General features: G+C 48.9%; 1 protein-coding gene across 2 annotated transcripts in view; it reads right to left on the bottom strand.

The window, feature by feature from the left end:
- ZFP64 (ZFP64 zinc finger protein) overlaps nucleotides 1-23,024 on the bottom strand; it is a 90,444-nt gene that overhangs the window by 1,691 nt on the left and 65,729 nt on the right. Inside the window, exons 1-4 of one of the 2 annotated variants that reach the window (XM_042930648.1) lie at nucleotides 17,925-18,030; nucleotides 11,515-11,661; nucleotides 10,780-10,842; nucleotides 2,005-2,256 (exon numbers count right to left, since the gene is read on the bottom strand). In XM_042930648.1, coding sequence (XP_042786582.1) covers nucleotides 2,005-2,256; nucleotides 10,780-10,842; nucleotides 11,515-11,661; nucleotides 17,925-18,030 — 568 coding nt within the window. Of the gene's footprint in view, nucleotides 1-2,004; nucleotides 2,257-10,779; nucleotides 10,843-11,514; nucleotides 11,662-17,924; nucleotides 18,031-23,024 lie in introns of those variants that run through there. The other variant, XM_042930646.1, reaches the window with a different exon arrangement.

Below are 23,024 nucleotides of genomic sequence, written 5' to 3'. Positions count from 1 at the left end.
TCTATCAGCTTGAGAGGTTTCTTGAGGATTCCTTCCTCTTCACCACACTATGTCTTCCTACTCGTCAGGATAGCTTTATTTTCACATTTAAGTTCCAGCACATTCGCATTCTGACCAGTGAATTCCCAGGCTTTAACTAGCTGTTTTCAGTGTTAGAATCAAATCACAATTTGTGACTGGGTATAGGTCATATTCACCAGAGGCAAATACTGGACCAGAATTCCGTCCACCTCCTTAGAGGGTTACTGTCACACCTGGGCCATGGGATAGTATCCAGGTCAAACCGATTCGCTTTTCTTTCATGCTTACTTTGGTTCACAGTTTAGCTTAATTCTTGACTGGACTATGCACTGAGGAAAAAAAGAATCTTGCCATAATCTCAGAGTCATCCAGTCTTTTAATTATGCAACAGTTTACGGGAAATTTCTTGTGGGTTAACTTCTGATTTATTGAATTTTCTCTTAAACCTTCTACAGAGGAATTATCTGGAGATTTCTTTACCACAAACTCTGTTAGCTATATTCAAATATACATCAAATATCTCATGCCAAATTAGGTCTTCCCTGGAGAACAGCCTATCTCCCAGTAACTTCCACAAGCAGACTGGCTGGAAGTCTGGACTTCTTGCAGATTGTGCCTACTTTCTACTTGCATACTTCGGGAAGTTTAGCTGGGTATAGAATTCTTCCTTCAAAATCCTTTCCCAGCTTTGAGGACACTATTCCACTATCCCCTTAGAAGCCAACACCACTGAGAAGTCTTCCTAGGTTTGACGCTCCCCATCTACCCCCTCTGTGCTTGGAATCTTGTGAACCCTGTCCATTCTCACAGCTCTCTAGAATTGGGAAATTCTTTCTCATTTGATTTTCTCACTTCTGTTTTCTTTGTTTCCTAGGCCTAGTTAGTGACGCCGAACTTCTAACTTCTTATTCTCAGTTATCCAAATCAGATTTTTTTTCATCTAATCTCTGGGAAATTTCTTTACCTTTGTAGACAGCAGCTCTCGTTTTAATTCATACTTTGTTCTCACTGCCTTCTCATAGAACTCGTCTTGGATGCAACATTTCTGCTAGTGGGAAGATACCAATTAGGATGGAAATGATTACCCAAGTACTTGGTTAACTCCAGGGTTGGTTCGCTTTGGTGCATTTTAAATCACTCGTTTCCTGCCGTGACTCATGATCCACAACTGACATTTAGATTTAGGAAGGGCAGACGGATTTAGGATTAGACATAGGTGTCATGGGTTTTATCTGCCACTGGGCAGTTGGGGCCATATTGCCAAATCGGCTTTAGCTTCTCCTCTGAGCTATGTGGCCTTGGCAGGTCTACGTGCCAGTTTCAAGTTCAGAGCTCTCAGGGCAGTAAGACATTGGCTGGAAGGATGGGCTCCCAACTCTACGTCTGCCTCCCATTTGTCTGCTGGAATTTTATTTACTGATTAACTTAGTTTCAGATGTCAGCATTTTCAGCCTGCTCACCATCTTCTATGAATTCACTGAAAAGTCTAATTTTCTCAGCCTCTTGAGCTTCCCAACCCCCATTTTTCCTGAGCCACCATGAGCTGGCTGGTTCTATCGTTATTCAAAAGGGGTCTCACCAGGGGAAGAGCAAGCTCGTGGCAAAGTCTGATTTCCAGAAACTAGAAACTTGGGATTTGCAGTTCCCATCAACTAATTTTGTCACATTTCTGAATTAAGGCATGGAATCGGTTTCTGTACAATGACGGAAATGCCTACTTTATACATCGGACTCTGGAGACACAGCCTTTGCTTAACTGCTGTCTTGGGTATTCCTCCCCAGCTGTGGTCCGTGAAAGTTAGAGAACCCAGCTGTCCGACTTCCATGTGTTACTGGAAGTTGTCTTCCTGGTGAAAAACCACAGAAAATTCCAGTCCTTTTGCTTGGACCATCAAATCACCTCAGACGCTTGTGTTTTGAGGAGATGAAGGTTAAGAGGCTAGGTAACAAGTAAGGCACAGGTTTCCAAGGCCAGGGACCTACCTGTGTGGGACCGCAGGTGCACGGTGAGCTGGCTGGAGTTTCGGCTGGCGTAGGGGCAGAGCTGGCATTTGTACGGCCGCTCGTCCGAGTGTATCCGCAGGTGCTTCTTGAGGCTGCTGCTGTCCACGGCGGCGTAGTCACACAGGTGACACTTGTGGGGCTTCACGCTGGTGTGGCAACGCATGTGCATGGTCAGGTTGTCCTTCCGGCTGAAGCACTTGTCACAGAACTCACACTTGTGTGGTTTGTCTCCTTCAAACACATAAGGAAGATTCAAGGGGTTAAGGGTCTCTCTGTGAAGAGGGTGGCAAAGAGATCTGACCAAGGTGGTAGCCGGGACATAGGGGGTCTCTGCCTCTTTCTTCGGTCCAAATGCCCAGATAGGAAGATACCATAGTTCAGCGCACTGGGACTCGAGAAGGTGGGGTCTTCGTTGATGGCTCACAAATTTTAAGGAATCTGAAGAAGCAGATGAGCTAAAATCAGACTGAAGGAGAACATCATAGGGCAAACCCGGTTTGGGAAAAAGCGAGGGATTATTAGAAGTATTCAAGTTCAGGTGTAGGGATCTTAGAACGGCTTTCTGGCTCAGCAGCTGACGAACCACACAGAATGATCGGGATGACTCCCTCCCTTACTTCTACCAAACCACAGCAGCAACGGCGTCTACCCCCAGGCTATTAGAAAGTGAGGGTGCTTACAACCACAGCAACAGCGCAAAGGCCTCAAGGAGCCAGAGAGATTCTGGAGAACAGAACCCTATTGCCAGAACATTTCCTCCGAGGAGTGCTCCAGCCCTCCCCTACAACCACTCCAGACTGATCATACGCAGGTTAAAAAAAAAAAAAAAATCTACCCAACAAACAAATGCTTAGGGGGAAAGCCAGAACCACAAAAGACATGTCCAAGAACCTGAGGTTCTAAAAGCAAACCTTTTTCATTTTCGTAACACTTCCTGTTCTCCCAGGACTCTCAAGACTCCAAGTTGTCTAGCAGAAAGGTGGTCTCAAGAGGACTTAGATGATGGGGCAAAAGAATCTCCCAGAATGCTGCCCAAAAGGACAACGGGGAAAGTACAAGACATGAAAGCCAGTTCTAGACGGTCTAGGACAGAACAGAGAAAACATTTCCTTCTCTACACGAAAGACAGCCACGGGTCTTCAGATAGCTTATGTAGAGGCATGAGGAGGAGATCTTCCAGCTTTTAGAAAGAAATGCTCAGATCAGCTTATCATTCCTCCAACAACCCTGGATGGCAGCAAGACGAGAGCAGTGTCTGCAAAAGTTCTACAGAAATTATTTAAATGGAGTCCTATACTTGAACTAGCATGGAGCGGGAAGAGAAACTAAAGCCAGTGGATGACTCAGGGCATCACGCTTGAACTGTGTACATCAGGAAAAAAAGGAAGATGTGGGATATAATAAAATGCAAACTATTGCTTCCAAACCCCAAGAGAACCATAAAAGAGAGGCAAAAGAACACAAGTAAAAGTCAAACTACATATAAGTCAAGATAAATGGATTAAGTTTCCCTGTTAAAAGTTTTAACGCGTTTAAGGGGTCAGTTTAATGCTCTTAAGGTAAATAAAAATGACAAGTAGAAACCTATTCTAGGAAACACATATTCTAGGACAGAAAAACATTGTAGGAAAAGTGCCAGAAGAGTATCAACCGTTAGGCAAAACAGAAATCATGGCGAAAGCCACGGAGAAACTCATACTGAAAAGATAAAACCAAGCGGATGGGACTCAAACTTCTGAAATGAATATGGTTTCACAAACGGTTTTCCAAAAGTCAGAGCATATATTTTTTACTTTAAAGTTTATTTGAGAGGCAGTTTGAGTGGGGGAAGGGCAGAGAGAGAGGGCAAGAGAGAATCCCAAGCAGGCTCCGAGCTGCCAGCACAGAGCCCAACGCGGGGCCCAAACCCACGCCACCGAGAGATCATGACCTGAGCCGAAATCGAGAGCCAGACGCTCAGCTGGGTTGCCCAGGGGCCCCAGGAGCATATTTTAAAACTCTTTTTGTTCAAGAATCAAAATCAGATTACAAGCTCCCTAGAGATGAACAGGGAGAGCTCCATGGATCAAAACCTAGAGCCTATCCCTGTTTTCAGAGGAATGTTTATAGACTTGAGTTCATGGTTAACAAAAGGCTAAAGGTGAACTGTAGGCAATTTAATAAACTAGAAGAAATTAGGATACGCAGCAGCTAATCCGTATACACATATAACAGTGAAGAAGGGAGATCTGCTCAAGGAGAAGAGATCAATACCATAGGGTCTTCAATCTCAATATCGCCTTTTTGGTCAATTAGTTCTTTCCTGCAGGCTCTCCTGTGCACTGTGGGATGTTCAGCAGCATCCCTGACCACCTCCCACTAGATGCCAGGAGCACCTCCACTCCCAGTGTTAAGAGTCAAAAAGGTCTTCTGATTATTGACCAGTGTCCCCAGGGTGGGGGTGGGAGACAAGACTACCTACCTGATTGACAACAATTCCACCGGACTCTGGAAAAGAGGAAGGGGGCAGGACGTCGAGCCCATCGTGACTTATGTAGAACTTTACCCCAAACAAATTAAGATTTAATAACAAGGATAATGGTTTAGGAATAGGTCAAATTACAACGTCTGAACCAGGAAAAAACAGATCAACGACCATTAAAATCGCTAGGTCAGAGATGTACCCCGAAGTGAACGATTCACTGGTCCAGTATTCATGCGCCCCCGCCCAGGAGAATTTTGCCTCCCTGGCCCTGGGACTGACCATAGGCTTAGGTATGGGTCTTGTGCCGCCCAAAGAAATAGAATTCAAGCTGAGGCGTTGCTGTCAGGCAAATCCTTTTTTCAAGCTTTAAGTAATCTCCACCCAATGAGAGGCTTGAACTCATGGCCCCGAGATCGAGAGTCACCAGCTCTTCGGAGCCAGCCAGGCACCCCCAGGCAAAGGCTTTTTAAAAGCCAGGGTGTGGTTGGTCACACGTTTCTCTTGCCCGGGATGACCAGTAACATTCCAGATCAGGGGTTCTTAATTCAGGGCTTGCGGGCAAGGTTTAGGGGGTCCAAGACCTTATACGGGAAGCGATTTTTATTTCTACTACCTCTAACTGGAATTTAGCATTCCAACCCACTGTGCAGTCAACACGCTATACTAATAATATAGTCATACTAATAATTGACCTGAGACCCCGGTCAATAGACAGGAACCATGTTCATACCTGCGGGTCTCTTGAAGCCTCATTTATGCTCGTCACTACTTCCCAATTAAGACAGGATCTAGTAGCTGACCCGACATTAAACAGGGTTTCTTCTGGGTTCCTGCACATACTAATGCGGGGGTGAGGAAGGCTGCATCACTAGGCGGTTTTGTCCGGCTTGGTGATCTCATGAACAGGACCTTAAGGCATCCAACGTGATGACTTAATACAAGAATATATCGAGAAAGGATCACCACTAGAAGTTTAGTTAGCACCTCCTTGACCTCAGAGAATTATTCTTTTTTTTGTGGTGAGAACACTTAAGATCTACGCTCAGCAACTTTCAAGAACGTAACAGTAACTGAACAGTCCCCACACCGTACGTCAGATCCCCAGGACGCGTACGTCTCGGAACTGGAGGTTTGCACCCTTTGACCACCGTCTCCTAGTTCTTGCATTGAACTTAAAGAGTAAAAACGTAGTTTGCATCACGTCTGGGTTAGCCCCAAGATTCGGCCTTTTTAACAAGATCCCAGGTGATGCTTTCACTTCTGGTCTTTACTATAGTTTCAAATAGAAAGGATTAGTCTAGTAGAAGACCACACTGGGCACCCGGGTAGCTCAGTTGGTTAAGCTTCCGACTTAGGCTCAGGTCACGATCTCACAGTTCGAGCCCTGCATCGGGCTCTCTGCTGACAGCTCAGAGCCTGGAGCCTGCTTCGGATTCTGGGTCTCCCCCTGAACACTGGCAAATTGTACTAAAATATAGCTTAATGTCATTTTATCGCACTGAAAAACATTCTGGCAAGGGTCCATGGCAGGAAAGAAAAAAAAAAAAAAAAAAAGGTCAAGACCGACTTTATCCGGCAGGTTCCGGACAGAGGCCGCTGCATCGGCCGGGTCTGGACAGAAGACCACAAGGCGAGAAGCAATGATGGGCTCTGGGGGACACCGGAAGGGGCCGAGCAGTCTTAGTTGCCACTGAGAGGACATTGTCCTCATAGCCTAATTGACACTCCCCTCTCCATCTGCTGCAAGTCCTAAGCAGAGAGCATTGCTGGCATGTTCTATCAAGGCTCCCAGGAAAAGTGTGCACACGTTCAGTTAACGGTCTACTGGCAGAGGGAAAACAGAAAAATGCCTCCACTCCTTTCATGACTGATTAACCTGCTGCCGCTACCAAGTGAGGAAGTAAAACCTCAGAATAGAAACCTTAAGCCCAACTCCTGTTACAACGTGCTGCAGGACAGGGCCATCTTCACTTCGATTAAATATTTTCACCCAGGAGAGGGTCGTGTGCATGACTTAGCTGGCCAAGCGTGCGATTCTGGACTCTGGATTTCGGCCACAATCTCGCAGTTCGAGGGTCTGAGCCCCACGTCGGGCTCCGTGCTAACAGCATGGGGCCCGCTTGGGATTTTCTCTCCCCCCTCCTCCCCTTGCACGCTCTAATAAAACATTAAACACTTTTTCATCCAGGATAAACTGGCATTTGGGCTATATAGACAAAACAGGACTTCTTTTTAATGTTTATTTTTGAGAGAGAGGGAGGACGGATGAGTGGGGAGGGGCAGACAGAGGATCCAAAGCAGGCTCTTTGCGGACAGTGAAGAGCCTGGTGTGGGGCTCACACCCATGAACTTCGAGATCATGACCCCAGCCAAAGTCCTAATCTCAACCGACTGAGCCACCCCGGAGCCTCGAGAAGACGTAGCTTTAGGATAAAGGTAATAAGATCCACGATCAAGGTCTGGTTTTCCAAGAAGTCTCCAATGTGATCACAGCCAGCTTGCTAATTTACTCTTCCCAAATAGAAGTCCACAGCAAGCCCACATTCTGGGTACGCAGGCCCCCCCGTTCTGAGCCACTCCTGTGCCTGCGGCACCCCCACCCTCCTGCCTTTGCCCCTCAAACTCCACCCTCTACGTTTCTCAAAGTGCAGTCCGTGAGTGCCCGGGGGTCCTGGAGTCTCTTCTGCTAGAGCCCGTAGTAGTATGGAAATACCTTTGACTAAGGGGGGGTGGGGGGGGGGGGGGACTTTGTTTTCACTGTTGACCTTTACACCTGCCACAGGAGTCGCTGAGCAGAATTGCAGGTGCCCGAGTACTGACCATCAGCTCTGCCAGCAGTACGGATGCCCTTCACCCCATGCCCTCCCAGGGAGCACAGAGCTCCTTTCACTTAGGAGTAGCTTTTCCCAGCAGCAAATTGCTCTGATTAAGCCACTCCCCCTGAAGCTTTTTTTTTTTTTTTTTTTTTTTAACACCTTGTAGCGAAATACGAAGTATGCAGAAAGCACTCTGCTGTGAACCCGAGTACCCTGGTTGTCTGGAGAACAAGCACCGTCACGTGGCTGGGATGCAAGCTAGGTGTCCACACCACTTGGACTTCAAAGAGCAGACCAACTACGGGTTTTTTTTTTTTCCTGCCCCAGGTCTGGCATCTGGCAAATCTAAAGAACGAACTAAGCGAACCTGTCATTGCAAGGAAAATTACCAACAGGGCAAGGGTAACAACCCAGCTCTGAGCGCAAAGTTGAGACGTCAGAATGGAGTCCCTCCCCTGAGGGCACAGCTTCCTGGTTCTTAGACTTTTTTTTCCGAGGAGGCCGAGAATATGAAGGGATTTTTTTCCCCCTACAGGATTATGAAATGGGTCAACATTTGGAAGAAACACGTGAGTGGGTCAACCAGTATTTTCAAGAGACTAATGCAGGACATCTAGAAATTCAAGCAGGGGTTAAGAGCCAAAGTAATTACAACAATGGATTTTTAGTTTAACGGTGTGAAAAGGTTATGGATATGGCTACAGATTCTACACAGCAACTAATCTTTAAGAAACCACCCTTTGTTGGGTTGGGTAGAATAAAGAACGTTATCTGAAATGGCGATCAATATTCCCATCTCAACCACATGGGAGAGGCCAGATTTTCTTCCGACAACTCAAAACACACGGTGATGGACTGACTACAGGCGTGAGAATCCAGCTGACTTCAAGGAGATTTGCAAAGGTACAGATAATGCCCCTGGTCACATTTTTGGGGGAGTTAGTTTTTATTCAAGTTTTGACAGACGTTCTTAAGATTTTAAGTAATCCTTCCACCCAAAGTGGGGCTTGAATTTATAGCCCCAAGATCAAGAGTGGCATGCCCTGAGTCAGGCACCCCGGCTGTTACTTTTAAGCAGATATTTTAAAGTTTTTTTTTTTTTTTTTTTTTTTTTTTTTAAAGTTTATCTCCAAGAGTGTGTGCATGCACGTGCGTGAGCAAGGGAGGGGCAGAGAGAGGGAGAGAATCCGAAGCAGGCTCCGCACCACTGGCACAGAGCTTGACGTGGAGCTCAGATCCACGAACTAGGAAATCATGACCTGAGCCAAAGAGTTGGAGGCTTATCTGACTGAGCCCGCCAGGCGCCTCTGGTTTTAATTTCTAATGCAGTAACTGTGGATAAAACACAAATTTGGGGGGGGGGGGGGGGAGTCTTCGATTTTTAGATGTAAAAGCAGCTCTAAACAGTGCTTTGAGAACCACTGTTCTATCCATTTGGCAAAGGTCCAGCTGAAGCCTTAAATGATCACCGCCCCTGCCTCTCAGATCTGTCGGGGATGCCATCTGGCCCATGTATCAGTTCCGGGTTTTTTGTCAACAACCTTTTATAAGCTGGCCAAAGACTTTGGCAGCCTCCATTTCCACAGCTAAAAGTAGCCACGTGATGAAGTTTTGGCCCATCAGACATGAACCCAGGTGACCTGTAGCTTCCAGGATGTACCTCGAAGGGGCAGGAAGCCTCCTCAGCCCATGCCTAGGTGAACTACATCCTCGGGGTGTCAAAGGGACAACAGAAGAGCCCGACCCCCCGGAACCATGGGGGTTGTCCACCATACCTAATTTGGATGGTCACAGGATAGAAATACCTTGGTTTTAAAGCCACCATTAGCTGGCTCTCACTATTCCATGAATCATGAGGGATACTACCTTCGGGGTCATGCCCTGAGGGAGAGATGCTGTGAGCGCCCAGACCCCTCTCCTATTTTGCCCCTGGTGAAGAGATTCAGATAACTAGAACATCTGCATTGGACACAAAGAGCCTAACCATCCCATAGGGAAGCCGTCTGTCCGCCCCCCCTTCTGGATAGATCGCAGACTCTGAACCCCAAGGACAGGGCCTTGCCTACTTCCTGTATCCCCAACACGCTCTGTATTTTCCCAATAGATTATTAATCTAGTCTCTGGCAGCTTTCTCGGTCCACCGTGACACTGTTCCACGCTCTCGTTGCCCTCGTGCTTGCAGCACACCCCTTTCCCCCTTTCATGACCTACCCTTCCCTGGTGAGAAGGACCCTTCATTCTCTTGTTTGCACGGCACAATGCCCACTTCTAGCAGACATGACTCATCGCCCAGAAAGCAGCCTGCCTATGGGAGCTCCCAGGTTCAGCTGGGCAGGAGGCTGTCCTTCTGGAAAGGACTTCCCAGCCCTCCTTGATGCAGGATGTGGCCATGACCAAGTTCTGCTTCCATCCCAGGAGTCATCAGGGATTCTGCTTGGGGGTGGGGCAGGACATGGCCTGAGGGAGGGATGCTTTAAGCCCCTCTCCTACTTTGGCTTCCCACTGGTTAACCGAGTCGGGAGTGCGAGAGCAGTTGCCTTGGAGATGAAGGTCTCTATTAAGGAGGACAGGGCTATTCTACCGGCTGTGGAATATTCCCTTCTTAAGTCGTACTCGAGAGAAAGTGGATTAGGTTTAAGCCACTTCAGTTTCTGTAAGAGCCAAAAGCCCAGTAATTTTTTTTAATTTTTACTCTTAGTCCTTTCTACACCCAATTTGGGGTTGAACTCACAACCCCAAGATCAAGAGTCACATGCTTTTCCAACTGAGCCAGCCAGGCGCCCCACAGACCAATATCCTAACTCCCATGGACTAGGAGCCGAGACCAACGGTGGGCAGAGTTTTTGGAAAGAGCCGGATAGTAAATATCTTAGACATCTGTGCACCACAGTCTTTCTAGTCACTCCTCCATATGCCACTGTGGGGCCAAAGCAGCCACAGACGACAAATGAGCTGCACAGGTTAGATCTGGCTCACCGTAGGATCATTGGTAGACCATGGAAACTCCTCTGCTCCAGCCCATTTTCTGTGTATTCTCAGCAGCTGGCTGCTCTCAAGAAGGAACCTTTAAGAAGCAACCTCATTACGCTCATCTGACATTTACTAGGGCCACAGGGCCTCCGCGGAGCCTTCCCTCCACTCATTTTGTGCCTTCTAAGCCCCCGCCCCTGCTGCTCCCTCTGCTGGAATGTTCCTGGTCTTGTCTGGTTACGGAGCCATCTTTCATACTTCAAGAATCTTCAGAAAAGCCCTTCGTGAACAGCCTTGATCCAATCTCCTGGAACAGGTTTCCCGGCACTTTTCCCCTAGCTTCTGACCTTTGAGGTCACAGCCCACCCCACCAGACCACTTCACGAGGCATCGACTCTTCCTGGCCTGCTTACCACATTCTACGCCAACACTTAAATTCATATCCATTTTTTTTTTTTTTTTTTTTTTTTTTAACATTCAAGCTTTGAACAAACAAACGGATACCTGTGTGGATTCTCAGATGGCGGTCCAGATCTTTCATGCCATGAACGGTTTTGAAGTGGCAACCTAGGAGGGGAAAAAAAACAACAACGGCTTTTCTTAAAAAAGAAGCTGGGCAGGTCTGGGTGGCTCAGTCAGTTGAGCATCGGACTTCGGCTCAGGTCATGATCGCAGTCTGTGGGTTCGAGCCTAGAGCCTGTTTCAGATTCTGTACACCTCCCCCGCTCATGCTCAGTCTCTCAGAAATAAACGTTAAAAAGTTTTTGACAGGGGCGCCTGGGTGGCTCGGTCGGTTAAGCGTCCGACTTCGGCTCAGGTCATGATCTCACGGTCCGTGAGTTCGAGCCCCGCGTCGGGCTCTGTGCTGACGGCTCGGAGCCTGGAGCCTGTTTCGGATTCTGGGTCTCCGTCTCTCTGACCCTCCCCCGTTCATGCTCTGTCTCTCTCTGTCTCAAAAATAAATAAACGTTAAAAAAAAAAGTTTTTGACAAAAAAAGTTCACTAAAAAATAAATAAATAAATAAAGCTCCAAAAGGAAGCTACCAGAAATCTGAAGTTCTGGGAAGTCACACTGAGCTCAGATGCCATACAGAATACTTAGAACACACAGAATGCTCCTGTGTGCCAGGACCATGTGGGAACACAGCACAGGGGCTCAGGGGGTAAAGCGAGGCAGAGCTCGTCCGCCAGCACCCGGTACAGAGAAGGGGCTCCACGCGGCACGTTTGGGGGGTTCACCTGGATAGCAACAGTTGAAGGTCCTTTCTCCAAGCATCACAGTTTGGTCCTTCGACTCTGGGGCAAGGGCCACGGCAGGGATTTTCTGAGCATCACTGCCATCCACGGCGGGACAAGTTGGTTTGGGATCATTATCTAATTCTGAAGCTGAAATGGAGACAAGAAAAAAAAAAAAAAAAAAAAAGCGTTACTTTCTCAAATGGAACCACCATGGTGCCTCTTAAGCTAGAACAGCCTTGGGGGGAAAGAAAAAGACGACACATTGAAAACAAAGCCAAGTACTCTCTGGCCTTATAGAAGTCCTTTCTTGAACTACCAGCTTCCAGGAAACACAGGGGACAAGGGAAATGGTAACATGACACGCAACTGGCAAGATCCAGGAGGCAAAACTTGCAACAGTGCTTCTCAAATGACCTAGGGAAAACTTAGTGTGCAGACGTTTTCTGATCCATCACACGTGGACATTTTTTATAAGTTGTAACAAATTACAAGTGAAATAGGACCAAAAAGGCCAAATGTTATTTGAGAGGACAGAAAGTTGGGTGCCTTGAAAACATCAAGCTATTTTCAAAAGCTTTCTCAATTTCTGAATTTGCTTGGTCTCCATTCAGTAGGTCACAGACCACACTTCCAGCACCACGGAACTCCTAGACAAAGACCATGGTTTCAACACCTCGCTTAAAGATGGGGGGCAGGGAGGAACCAGAGTCAAAGGCTTGAGAGGATTTCTGCGATCAGGAGTTTCTCTGAATCCGGATTTGTACACACTTTAAGGAGCCAGTCAAGACCACGAGAAACATCAGCACTCAAAGCTCGATAAGAAAAAAAACAAAAAAAAATCCCTTCAGATTGCGAAGATGAAATCGGTTTTGAGAGCATTCTCATCATTTAGGGACAGATACTTACAAGGCCTAGGTAGCAGATTCATTTCAAAGTAATCCAGGGCAGAGGAATAGTGGGACAGAGGAAACCAGACTGGCCACGCTGTCATCTTTGAAGCCCAGCACCAGGTCGAACGTGACGTGAACGTCGAAGTTCACGGCATCCTTTTGCGACAATGGCAGAACCATGCAAGACGGACATTTTTGTGGGCCAAAATGGTCACACAGTTTCATGTGGTCTGAGCTAATGGGGAGGTTTAAGAATTTGTCACAAGGACCAAGCATTCCTAGAAGATCAAGGGATTCCTCACCAAATAGATTTAAACCCAAGGGAAAACAAAAGCTGTCAAGGTCTGTGGTCTGAAAATATATGTGCCTTGACTCCTGTAGGAATTAGAGGCCAAGAACTGGGACTCTTTTTGCTCCTGGTACACAAGGTGGATTCCATTCTCCGGGAGAGATTTGTCAAGGTGAACCTCTTACCAGGAGAGGCCGTTGAGCACACTGGGAAGGACATCAACTCCAGTACAGGGCTTGCTCAGCAACTTGCTAACTGAAACTTAACCTTTCTGAGCCTCAGTTTACCCTTGAAGAAGGGATCATTGACCTGTCGGAGTTGTAGGGTTAAGAAATGCACAATGTAAGTTCTCAGTATGTGACCCGGCTGGTGCCATGTAAACACTATTCAGGAATAAAGGCCTGCAGAGGTCACATCTGAATAGGGTGGTGCTCAGAGCCCCTTAACAGGATGTGAACAAGTGACCTAATCCTGTGGCTCTCAACGGAGGGTCATTTTGCCCCCAGCGGACATCTGGCAACGCTTGGGGACATTTGACTGTCAGATGTGCACACACATAGGGGATAGTGGCATCTAGGGAGTACAGGCCAGGGATGTTGAAACCATCCTACGATGTACAGGAGAGCCCCCACACCCGTGTCAGGATCACCTGCATTGTGGGTTTTATTTATTTTTAAAACATTTTGAAAGAGAGCATGAGCCAGGGTTGGGGCAGAGAGATGGGGTGGGGGTGGGGGGATCCCAAGCAGGCTCTGTGCTGTCAGCACAGACCCTGATGCAGGGGTCAATTCCACAAACTAGGAGATCATAACCTGAGCCTACATCAAGGATCGGTTGCTTAATGGACTGAGTCACTCAGTCGCCCCAGGAGTTGTAGGTTTTAATGTTTTTATTTATTTTTGAAGCAGAGAAAGAGAGAGAGCATGAGCAGGGGAGGAGTAGAGAGAGAGAGGGAGCCACAGAATTCGAAGCAGGCTCCAGGCTCTAAGCTGTCAGCACAGTGGCCGATGTGGGGCTCGGCCTCATCAACCAGGAGATCATGACCTGAGCCAAAGCTGGGCGCTTAACCCACTGAGCCACCCAGGCGCCCCAAGGAGTTGTAGGTTTTAAATGTACCTTCCCAGTGCTCATCGCAGATAACTTGGGGTTGGAGTTAAGGGCAGATCCCAGGAACCAAAAAAAAAAAAAAAAATTAAGTTTGAGAGAGGAGGAGAGAAAGATCAAGTGAGGGCAGCAGAGGGGCAGGGAGCGAGACACCAGGCACGGTCTCCCAAGACAAAGCGTGAGATCAGGACTTGAGCCGAAATCAAGAGCTGGATAATCCACCTACCGCCACCCTGGCATCCCGGAACCCATACTCTTAAAACAGGCCCCAGTGATTACGGCATATGCTCTAAGCCCTTGCTACTTGAAGGGTGGTCCCAGAGCTTCTAGTTATCAGCGTAACTTGGAAGCTTGTTAGAGAAGCAGAACCTCAGGTCCCAGACCAACAGAATCAATCTGCCCCTTAACAAGATCCCCAGGTGATTCCTGGGCACATTAAAATAGGAGCCCAATGCCAAGGCAACGCTTAAGTGCTCCAGGATTACCTGGAGGGCTTATTAAGGCACAGGTAGCTTGGGCTTCATCTTTAGAGTTCCTGATTCAGTGGAGCTGGAGTAGGGCTGGTGATTTTTTCGTTATCTAACAAGTTCCCAGCTGATGCTGATCTGCCAACCACACTTTAAATATTTTAATATTTATTTTTGAGACAGAGAGAGACAGAGCATGAATGGGGGAGGGTCAGAGAGAAAGGGAGACCCAGAATCCGAAGCAGGCTCCAGGCCTGCTGAGCTGTTAGCACAGAGCCCGACGTGGGGCTCGAACTCGCGGACCGTGAGATCATGACCGGAGCCGAAGTGGGACGCCTAACCGACTGAGCCACCCAGGTGCCCCTAAACGTTTACTTTTGAGAAAGGACACGCGCGCCCATGCACGGGAGGGGCAGAGAGACAGACCTAATCAGAAGGTGGCTCCACACTGTCAGCACAGAGCCAGATGTAGGGCTGGAACTCACAAACGGAGATCGTGGCCTGAGCTTAAGTCAAGAGTTGGATGCTTAACAGGCTGAGCCACCCAGGCACCCCTGGCAACCACACTTTTGCAAGCTCTGAGGGGCTGGCTCAGAGGAGATGCTGAAGCTTAGGGGGCTAGAAGTCTTCCAACCGATCAGAACCCGCACCTGCCGGATCTGAAACCCATCACTATGTGCCCTGGGAGCAAACCCCAAACCTTGCACTCTAGCAATGCATATTGAAGACGACAAATTCTGGGGGCGCCTGGGTGGCCCAGTCGGTTAAGCGTCCGACTTCGGCTCAGGCCATGATCTCACGGTCCGTGGGTTCGAGCCCCGCGTCGGGCTCTGTGCCGACCGCTCAGAGCCTGGAGCCCATTTCACATTCTGTGTCTCCCTCTCTCTCTCTGCCCCTCCCCTGTTCATGCTCTGTCTCTGTCTCAAAAATAAATAAACATTAAAAAAAAAAAATTTAAAGACAACAAATTCTGGAGGGTTTTTAATCCCACAGATACCAAGGAAGATTGAAAAGTGAAATCTACGTGAGAGGTCGTAAGGCGCCGTAGTTTCGGGAACTGACCCCGAAGCCAGCTGCGAAGTTTCAAATTTCGGTTCTATCATTTATTAGCCTTGTGGCCCCTGAGAAGTTGCTCCGCTTCCCTATTCCCCCATTTCCGTATCTAAAATGGGGATCACAGCTCTGATTTCGTAGGTTTAGGTGAAGGTTAAGTCTTAGTATATATAAAAGGACCTGTTACTTAAGTCATTAAATCATCATTACGGTTTTTATTGACGTGTATGCACGTGAGCCACGATTCTCCACGGGAGGGAGACACATCGTGCCACGAAGGTGTGGAAACAGGCTGAAGAGACTGAGGGGTGAAAGTGGTAACAAAACTGTCCAATGGTAGAAAGGGGCATCCAGGTAAAATGTGGAGTGGCATGGAAGGGCCCCCCAAAGGGACTTCCTTCTCTTTTAAACATCCAGGAAGCCAGTGAAAGCTCGAAGCCCACATTCTCCTGAGCACCGTGCAGATGGGACAGGGTCCCTTCTCATCTCAAAGTGGGGGTGGGCCACGTTTGACAGGACCCCGTTTAGCACAGTGGGCCCTTTAACCCTAGGAAAAACTGCCGTTCCTTTTAGAAGGTTACCCTCAGGGCTTTTTTCTGGTTTTTTTTTTTTTTTTTTTAAACTGGTCACCACTGAAGTCCTACCAGCTGACCTGCTGTGTTTTAGTTCTTCCAAAGCCTATCTGAGTTGCCAACCCATTTGCCAGTTAACCTTAAAGCAAAGACCTCCACAAACCTCAAAAAGGAGGTGGGCCTTTTGTTCAGCTCGACAGACCTAAGATGCAGGGAAAAAACCACGTCAGTCGGAAGGTTTTTTGTCTCTGCAGCGGTGGCTAGTGTTTAGTTCTGATTATGCCCTGCTCCCACAGGGGCACCCCAAATACTGCACGGTACACACCGCGCCACAAGCCTTCTAAACAGAGGGGGTCTCTACTACACTATACTCGAGAAAAGAGGCCCATGGCACTGACCAACAGCCAGGGGTCCTTCAGGTTATGCTCTTTGATAATGGCTTCCCCCAAAAGATTCAACACCCCCCAGTTCTTTTAGAAGATCAGCAAGGGGCCTCTGACCAACAGCCAGGGGTCCTTCAGGTTATGCTCTTTGATAATGGCTTCCCCCAAAAGATTCAACACCCCCCAGTTCTTTTAGAAGATCAGCAAGGGGCCTGCTCTCCCCCCCCCCGCCCCCAACCAGTGGCAACCTGGGTCCATCACAGTCCTTGGGCACAAAGGTAGTTAGGGAGTTTTGGTTAATGGGAATACCATCCAGCCAAACTTCAGTTTTAGATACTATCATTTGAGGAGTAGTTTCCTTAAATTTCTCCCCTCCTCCACCTCCTTGGATATGTGGTTCTCAAAGCCCACACCAGAACGATCTGCACTGCTGGACGTCTGACCCGAGGTCCCTTGCTCCCTTTCCTGGGCCGAGAAAATGCAGAGAGAGGGAGAGAAGAAAGTTCATTTGGGACTAAGGAGAGATTCTCAACGAACTGCGGGAGAAGGGCAGGGAGAGGCGATCGAGTGAGAATTTACATTACCTTAATCCGAGGCCGAGATTATCGGAACGGAAGCGCTTTAGAAATGCAGATTCCCCAGCCCCGCCTCACCCCAGAGGTTCCATTGGGGGCGGTGCCCAAGGGTGGACGCAGGAATTTAGCGAGTTAGCAAAGCTCTCCACAAGCCGAGGCTCCACGGACCATAACGCCCTGAGGGTTTAGGGTAGTCGGGGGGCCTCGTAGCTTCGCTCCGAGCCCCTCCAGCCACTCTGCAGCCGGCTCGGCCCGCTAAATCCTACCGTGGCGCTGCTCTCCTCAACACACCCCTCCCTCCAGAGCCTCGCTTCGAGTAAAAGGTGAAGTCCTTACTGGACCCAACCCCCCTCCCCCACCCCAGGCTGCAACCTCGATGACTCCCCCCGCGGCCCCCACTGGCCGTTCCTCCTACCCGGTTCCTCTTCCCCCAGCCACCTCCAAGCCTCTCCCCCACACCCTTTGACGATGCCCACCTCGGGGAGGCCCTCCCCGGACCATGTGAAATACCTCCTCCCCTGCTTCAGGGTTGCAGCCGGCGCTCACCCCCAACGCACCTTACGCCTCACCGCTCTATCTCGAGTCCCATCTTTCCCGACCCCACTCGGCCCTAAACTCGAGCAAGAGCGGGATTTTTGCTCGTTCGTTGCTGTGTCCCGTCCCCCACCCCGGCCCCTGCGGACACTCAGACGTCTTTCGGAAATCCCCCTGGGCTCGGGACGCCGCACTCAGAAGGCTCACCTTCCAGGCGGCCCGCCCCGGACCAGCGCCAAAGAAGCAGGTCCAGGACCCGGGCGCCGGCGCACCCCGAAGCCGGCCTCGGACAGGGTCTCGGGGCGCCCGCCCAGCGCCTTGGAGAGAAGATTCGCGATTCGCTAGCGCTCGGGGGGCGCGGCGTCGTTCGCCCCCGGAGAGAGAATTCGCTGGGAGGTGTAATTTACAAAGGCGCGCGGCGGGGGCGCCGAGGGCTGAGCCGCCGCGCTCGACTTGGGGGCCTCAGCCGCCCTTCCCCGCCCGAGGCCTCGCACCCACGCGGGTCCCGGGACCGTCCGAACAACCGCCCGCAGCGCTACTCACCCGACAGCCCCACCCCCTCGGGGGCAGCGTCGGCGACCCCCGGGCGCGCGGGCTGCGGCTCCTCCGAGTTCAGGTGCTGGGGCTTGGCCTGTTTGCGCCGCGACATGGCGAGCCGATCGCGGCGCCCGGCGCCGCGCACGCCAGTGGCCCGCCTCTCCCACGACCGCTTCCCGGAGTTCGGAAATTTCCCCCCAACCCCGCGACCGGAGCGCGCATGTCCCGGCAATTTTGCGCCTCGGCCGAGCGGGGCGATTTATCAAGAACCCTGACGGCTGATTGGCCCGGCGCCAAGGCCTCGGGGGGGGGGGGGGGGGTCCCGGGGAAGCGCGGGCCGCGCCGCTGCAGCCCACACCACCCGACAGCTCGTTAGAAATGCAGACTCTCGGGCTCCACCCCAGACCCGCCGAATCAGAATCTGCATTTTAACAAGCTCCCCAGGTGATTCGCGTGCACATTAAAGTTGCAGAGACCGTGTCTGCATTTTAACGAGATCCCCAGGTGATTCGCTTGCCCATTAAAATTTCAGAAGCACAGCTCTCCTCCAACTTTCCTGCGCGCACGAATCACTGGGGATCTCGTTAAAATGCAGATTCTGACTCAGTGGGTCTGGGGTGGGGCCTGAGCTTCGGTATTTCTAACGAGCTCCCAGGTGGTACCACTGCCGCTGCGGCTGCACAGGCCGTGCTCTTAGATTCTGACTTAATTGGTCTGGGCTGAAGCCTGGGCATTAGTGTACATATATATATATATATATATATATATATATATATATATATATATATATATTTTTTTTTTTTTTTTTTTTTTTTTTCTTAAGCTCCCCAGGTTATTCTGACGTGCAGCCAAGGCTGAGAAGCACGACCTCCAGCATATTCGCATTTAAAATTTAAATGAGGCCAGAGAGTCTCCAACGGCAGATGAACCACTTTATGGAGGAGCTCATTAAAAATGCAGATTTCGGAAAGTTTTGGCTTCAGGCGGCGGAGCCCGGCAATCTGTATTTCTACACGGCGCCCCCAAACCCCGTCCCTCGTCCGGTGACTCTGGCGCCCCAGGTCTAGGACCACACGCGAGAAGCCTCGGGGCCAGCAGGGGAGTGGGCCTGCCTAGCAGGTGACTGAGGCGTGGTCTGGGGAGGGGAGGTGTTGAGCTAATTGGCGTTCAAGCTCAGACTGGCTGGGACCTTGATGAGACCCGAGGGGGACCCGTCCTTGCATCAGGTTAACACGGGGAGCGAGAGAGCCACCTACACCGCTCAGGTGTTTACTTTCTACAAATTGGGGAGTTGCTCAAGGCGGGGCTGTACCCTAAGCTTGCCCCAACCTGCGAATCACGAGAGGGCCCTCGTTAGAAAGGACCCGGGCTCGGCTCGGCTCTGAATCCGTGGGGACGGGGGCCTAAGCATCTGCGTTTCTACCAGCAAGGATGGTGAAAGTTTACTTTGTGGCTAGGGCGGGCCCCGTGGGGCTCGGCAGCCGCCTGTAACCCGTCTCCTTGGGGTTACCGTTGGCAAATCGTGGGGTAGGGCCTGCGGGATGAACATTTTTACTTTTCTCAAAAACTGAGCTGTTCTCCAACTTCCCGCTGATTTTCAAGTTCTGAATTGACTTTAGGGATGGTTGTGTAATGCCAGCTGAGGTCACTCAAGGTTAAATTACTTATTTATGACTTAAAAAAAAAAAAAAGCAATCCCTACCCCCAACGTGGGGCTTGAACTCACCCCCCAGAGATCAAGACTCGTGTGCTCTACGGACTGAGCCAGCCAGGTGCCCCGGGATTAAGTTATAGAGCCAATTTTTTTTTAACCTTTAAACTTTTCTTTCTTTCTTTAATGTTTACGTTTATTTTTGAGACAGAGAGAGACAGCATGAGCAGGGGAGGGGCAGAGAGAGAGAGACACAGAATCCGAAGCAGGCTCCAGGCTCCGAGCTGCCAGCACAGAGCCTGAGGCGGGGGCTTGAACCCACAAACTGCGAGATCATGACCTGAGTCCCAGTCGGATGCCCAACCGACTGAGCCACCCTGGTGGCCCAACCTTTAAACTTTCCTTTGGGATGTGCGTGTAGTTACACATACACATAAAGCCATTTGAAAACCTATTATGTGCTTACTTTTATTGTGTCTGGTGGAATGTCTCAAGAGGATACTGGATAAACTGGGGACAGTGGTTGTTGCCTCTGGAGAAGTGCCCCCAGCCAGAAGGATGGGAGATCGCTGGTACTCCGTTTATACTGCCTGCGGTGTGTATGTGTTTGTATTTGATATTTATATGGCATTTCATCAGCTCAGGTGCCCAGGATTGGATTAATCCTTGGTACGTGACACCTGGTCATTACTGGTCATTGCTGGCTTGAACGGTGGCTTATTTGGTCCCTGGCTTATTAGGATAGATATTAGGGAGCCCAAAGCTGGGAGCATCAGTGTTACGTAGAGTCTCTCCTATGGCCCCCTCCTCCAATTTCATGGCTGTCAATCTAAACCCCATACACTTCATTCCTTTGCTTTATCTTTTCAGTAAGTTCTTTTGCACGTGCATGTAATCTTAAAAGACAATTTTAATTAAAAAAAATTTTTTTTAACGTTTATTTATTATTGAGAGACAGACACAGAGTGTAGGCAGGGGAGGGGTAGAGAGAGGGGGAGTCACAGAATCTGAAGCAGGCTCCAGGTTCGGAGCTGTCAGCACAGAGCCCGACGCGGGGCTCGAACCCACGAACTGCGAAATCATGACCTGAGCCGAAGTCGGTCGCTTAACCAGCTGAGCCACCCAGGTGCCCCACAATTTTAGTTTTTTTCAAGAACTAAAAAAGCGTATGTAATTTTCTAGGAACCCCCCCATATTATATTGCTAAAAGCATCCACATTGCTGTGAAAATAGCACAGTTTATTCATCTGCCCTCCTGGTGGTGGGCACTTGGGTTGTTTCCCAGTCTTTCTGAAGCGTGTGGGTATCATCTGTGACCCTTCTAAAAAAGTGTCAGAGTTTGGGGCCCCTGGGTGGCTCAGTCGGTGAAGCGTCCGACTTCGGCTCAGGTCATGATCTCACAGTTCGTGAGTTCGAGCCCCGCGTCGGGCTCTGTGCTGACTGCTCAGAGCCTGGAGCCTGTTGCGGATTCTGTGTCTCTCCCTCTCTCTCTGCCCCTTCCCTGCTCATGCTCTGTCTCAAAAATACATAAACATTAAAAAAAAGTGTCAGTTTAAGTGAATGTACACATTTTCAGATTGCAGGTGACCCTTTAAGAGATTATGGTAACGTGCTGGCACCAGATTGCATTTTTGCCAGCAAAGGGAGAGAGAGATACTGTGGAGCCACATCCTTTCCTATACTCGGTATTATCAGACATGTGAATATACAATGATATTTCACTGTGGTCTTGATTTGCATTTTCCCTGCATGCATTGTTTCCAACACAAAAAAAAGGCAAAATTATTGTTTTTCACAAAAGTAATGACAGCAACTGATAAAATTTGTTTCATTTTTTTTGAAGGCACCGTTTTATGATTTTTTAAATACATCTATTCAAAGTTACTGTGTAAATTAAGTTTATTACCATGTATGGTTTTAATGGCTTGACTCGAAGGGTCTAAATGAAAAATTGAAAGAAAAATGGAGGCGCACCTGGCTGGCTTAGTTCGTAGACCAGTCGAATCTTGATCTCTGGGGGGTGAGTTCAAGCCCCACGCTGGGTATGGGGCCTACTAAAAAAAAAAAAAACCCCAAAACAAAAAAAAAACACACAAAAAACCCCTCAAAACTGAGGTGCCTGGGTGGCTCAGTCAGTTAAGCGTCTTGGCTCAGGTCATGATCTCACGGTTCGTGGGTTCGAGCCCCACGTCAGGCTCTGTGCTGACAGCTCAGAGCCTGGAGCCTGCTTCAGATTCTGTGTCTCCGTCTCTCTCCCTCTCTGCCCCTCCCTGGCTAGCGCTCTGTCTCTCTCTGACTCTCTATCAAAAATAAATAAACATTAAAAAAAAAATTGAGGGGTTCCTGGGTGGCTCAGTTAAGCGTGTTCACTCAGGTCATGAGACTTTGGCTCAGGTTATGATCACACGGTTTCTGGGTTCGAGCTCCGCATCAGACTCTTTGCTGACAGTTCAGAGCCTGGAGCCTGCTTGGGATTCTATGTCTCCTTCTGTCTCTGCCCTTCCTCCACTCACACTGTCCTCTACTCTCTCTCTCAAAAATAAATAGATGTAAAAAAAACAAAAACAAAAAATATAACTCCTAGATTAGAGATCTACGTAAAAGCAGGGTATCACTCAATGGCTATGATAAATCACACTTCTCCTCCAATTCCATTCACCAGTTATACAAATTGACTATTTTCTTGAAATCCAGCTCATAAATTTTCATCTTCCCTGATAATCAGACCCGAGGCTTTTGCAAATTAAACTAAAGAGGGCACATCACTACGTCTTTAACAGATGGATTTCAAACCACTGTGCTTGGACAATGTTTAAACAGATTAGAAAATTCTATCGCTAAGTTTAAACACGCAGAATGAGGTTTTTTCTGGGTGACACCTTTTCATTGTCCTTCGGCAACAAAATCACAGAACAAAGAAACTACGGTCAAACGTGCATTCCAAAATACTTCCTCCACAGGGTGTATCCCTTCCGGAAAGTCTAATTTTCAACCCTTGCCACTTTTTAAAGGGAAAAGGGAAAAGATCTGTAATTTTGATCACTTAAGTCTTTTGCCAAGAGCTAAACGGTGCCCTCTGAGTTCTACAAAAGATTCTCCTTATCCCTCTACATCTCTTTACAGAGCATCATAAAGATTGAGAGGCAGTAAAATGTAATAACACATGGACTAGAGCCAGCCTGAGTTGAAATCCTGGCTCCGTTACCGTGTGACCTTGGGAAAGCCGTTCTGTGCTCCAGTTTTCTCATCAGTAAAATGGCAATGCTCATATGACTAGGGCAGTCGTGAGGACGAATGGGTTTCCGTATGCAAAGTACAGAGAACAACGTCTAGTGCCGAGGGGGTAAGAGTTAACAATCACTATAACGGAGTACGAGTATTAGTTTACCAGTACAAGTTGTCATGTATAATAAGAGCTCCCACTCACCCGGCATTGGGGGTTCCAATTAACGAGG

The sequence above is a fragment of the Panthera leo genome, chromosome A3 (genome assembly GCF_018350215.1).
Source record: "Panthera leo isolate Ple1 chromosome A3, P.leo_Ple1_pat1.1, whole genome shotgun sequence".
NCBI classification, from domain to species: Eukaryota; Metazoa; Chordata; class Mammalia; order Carnivora; family Felidae; genus Panthera; species Panthera leo.
This window is presented reverse-complemented; position numbering and strand designations above follow the sequence as displayed.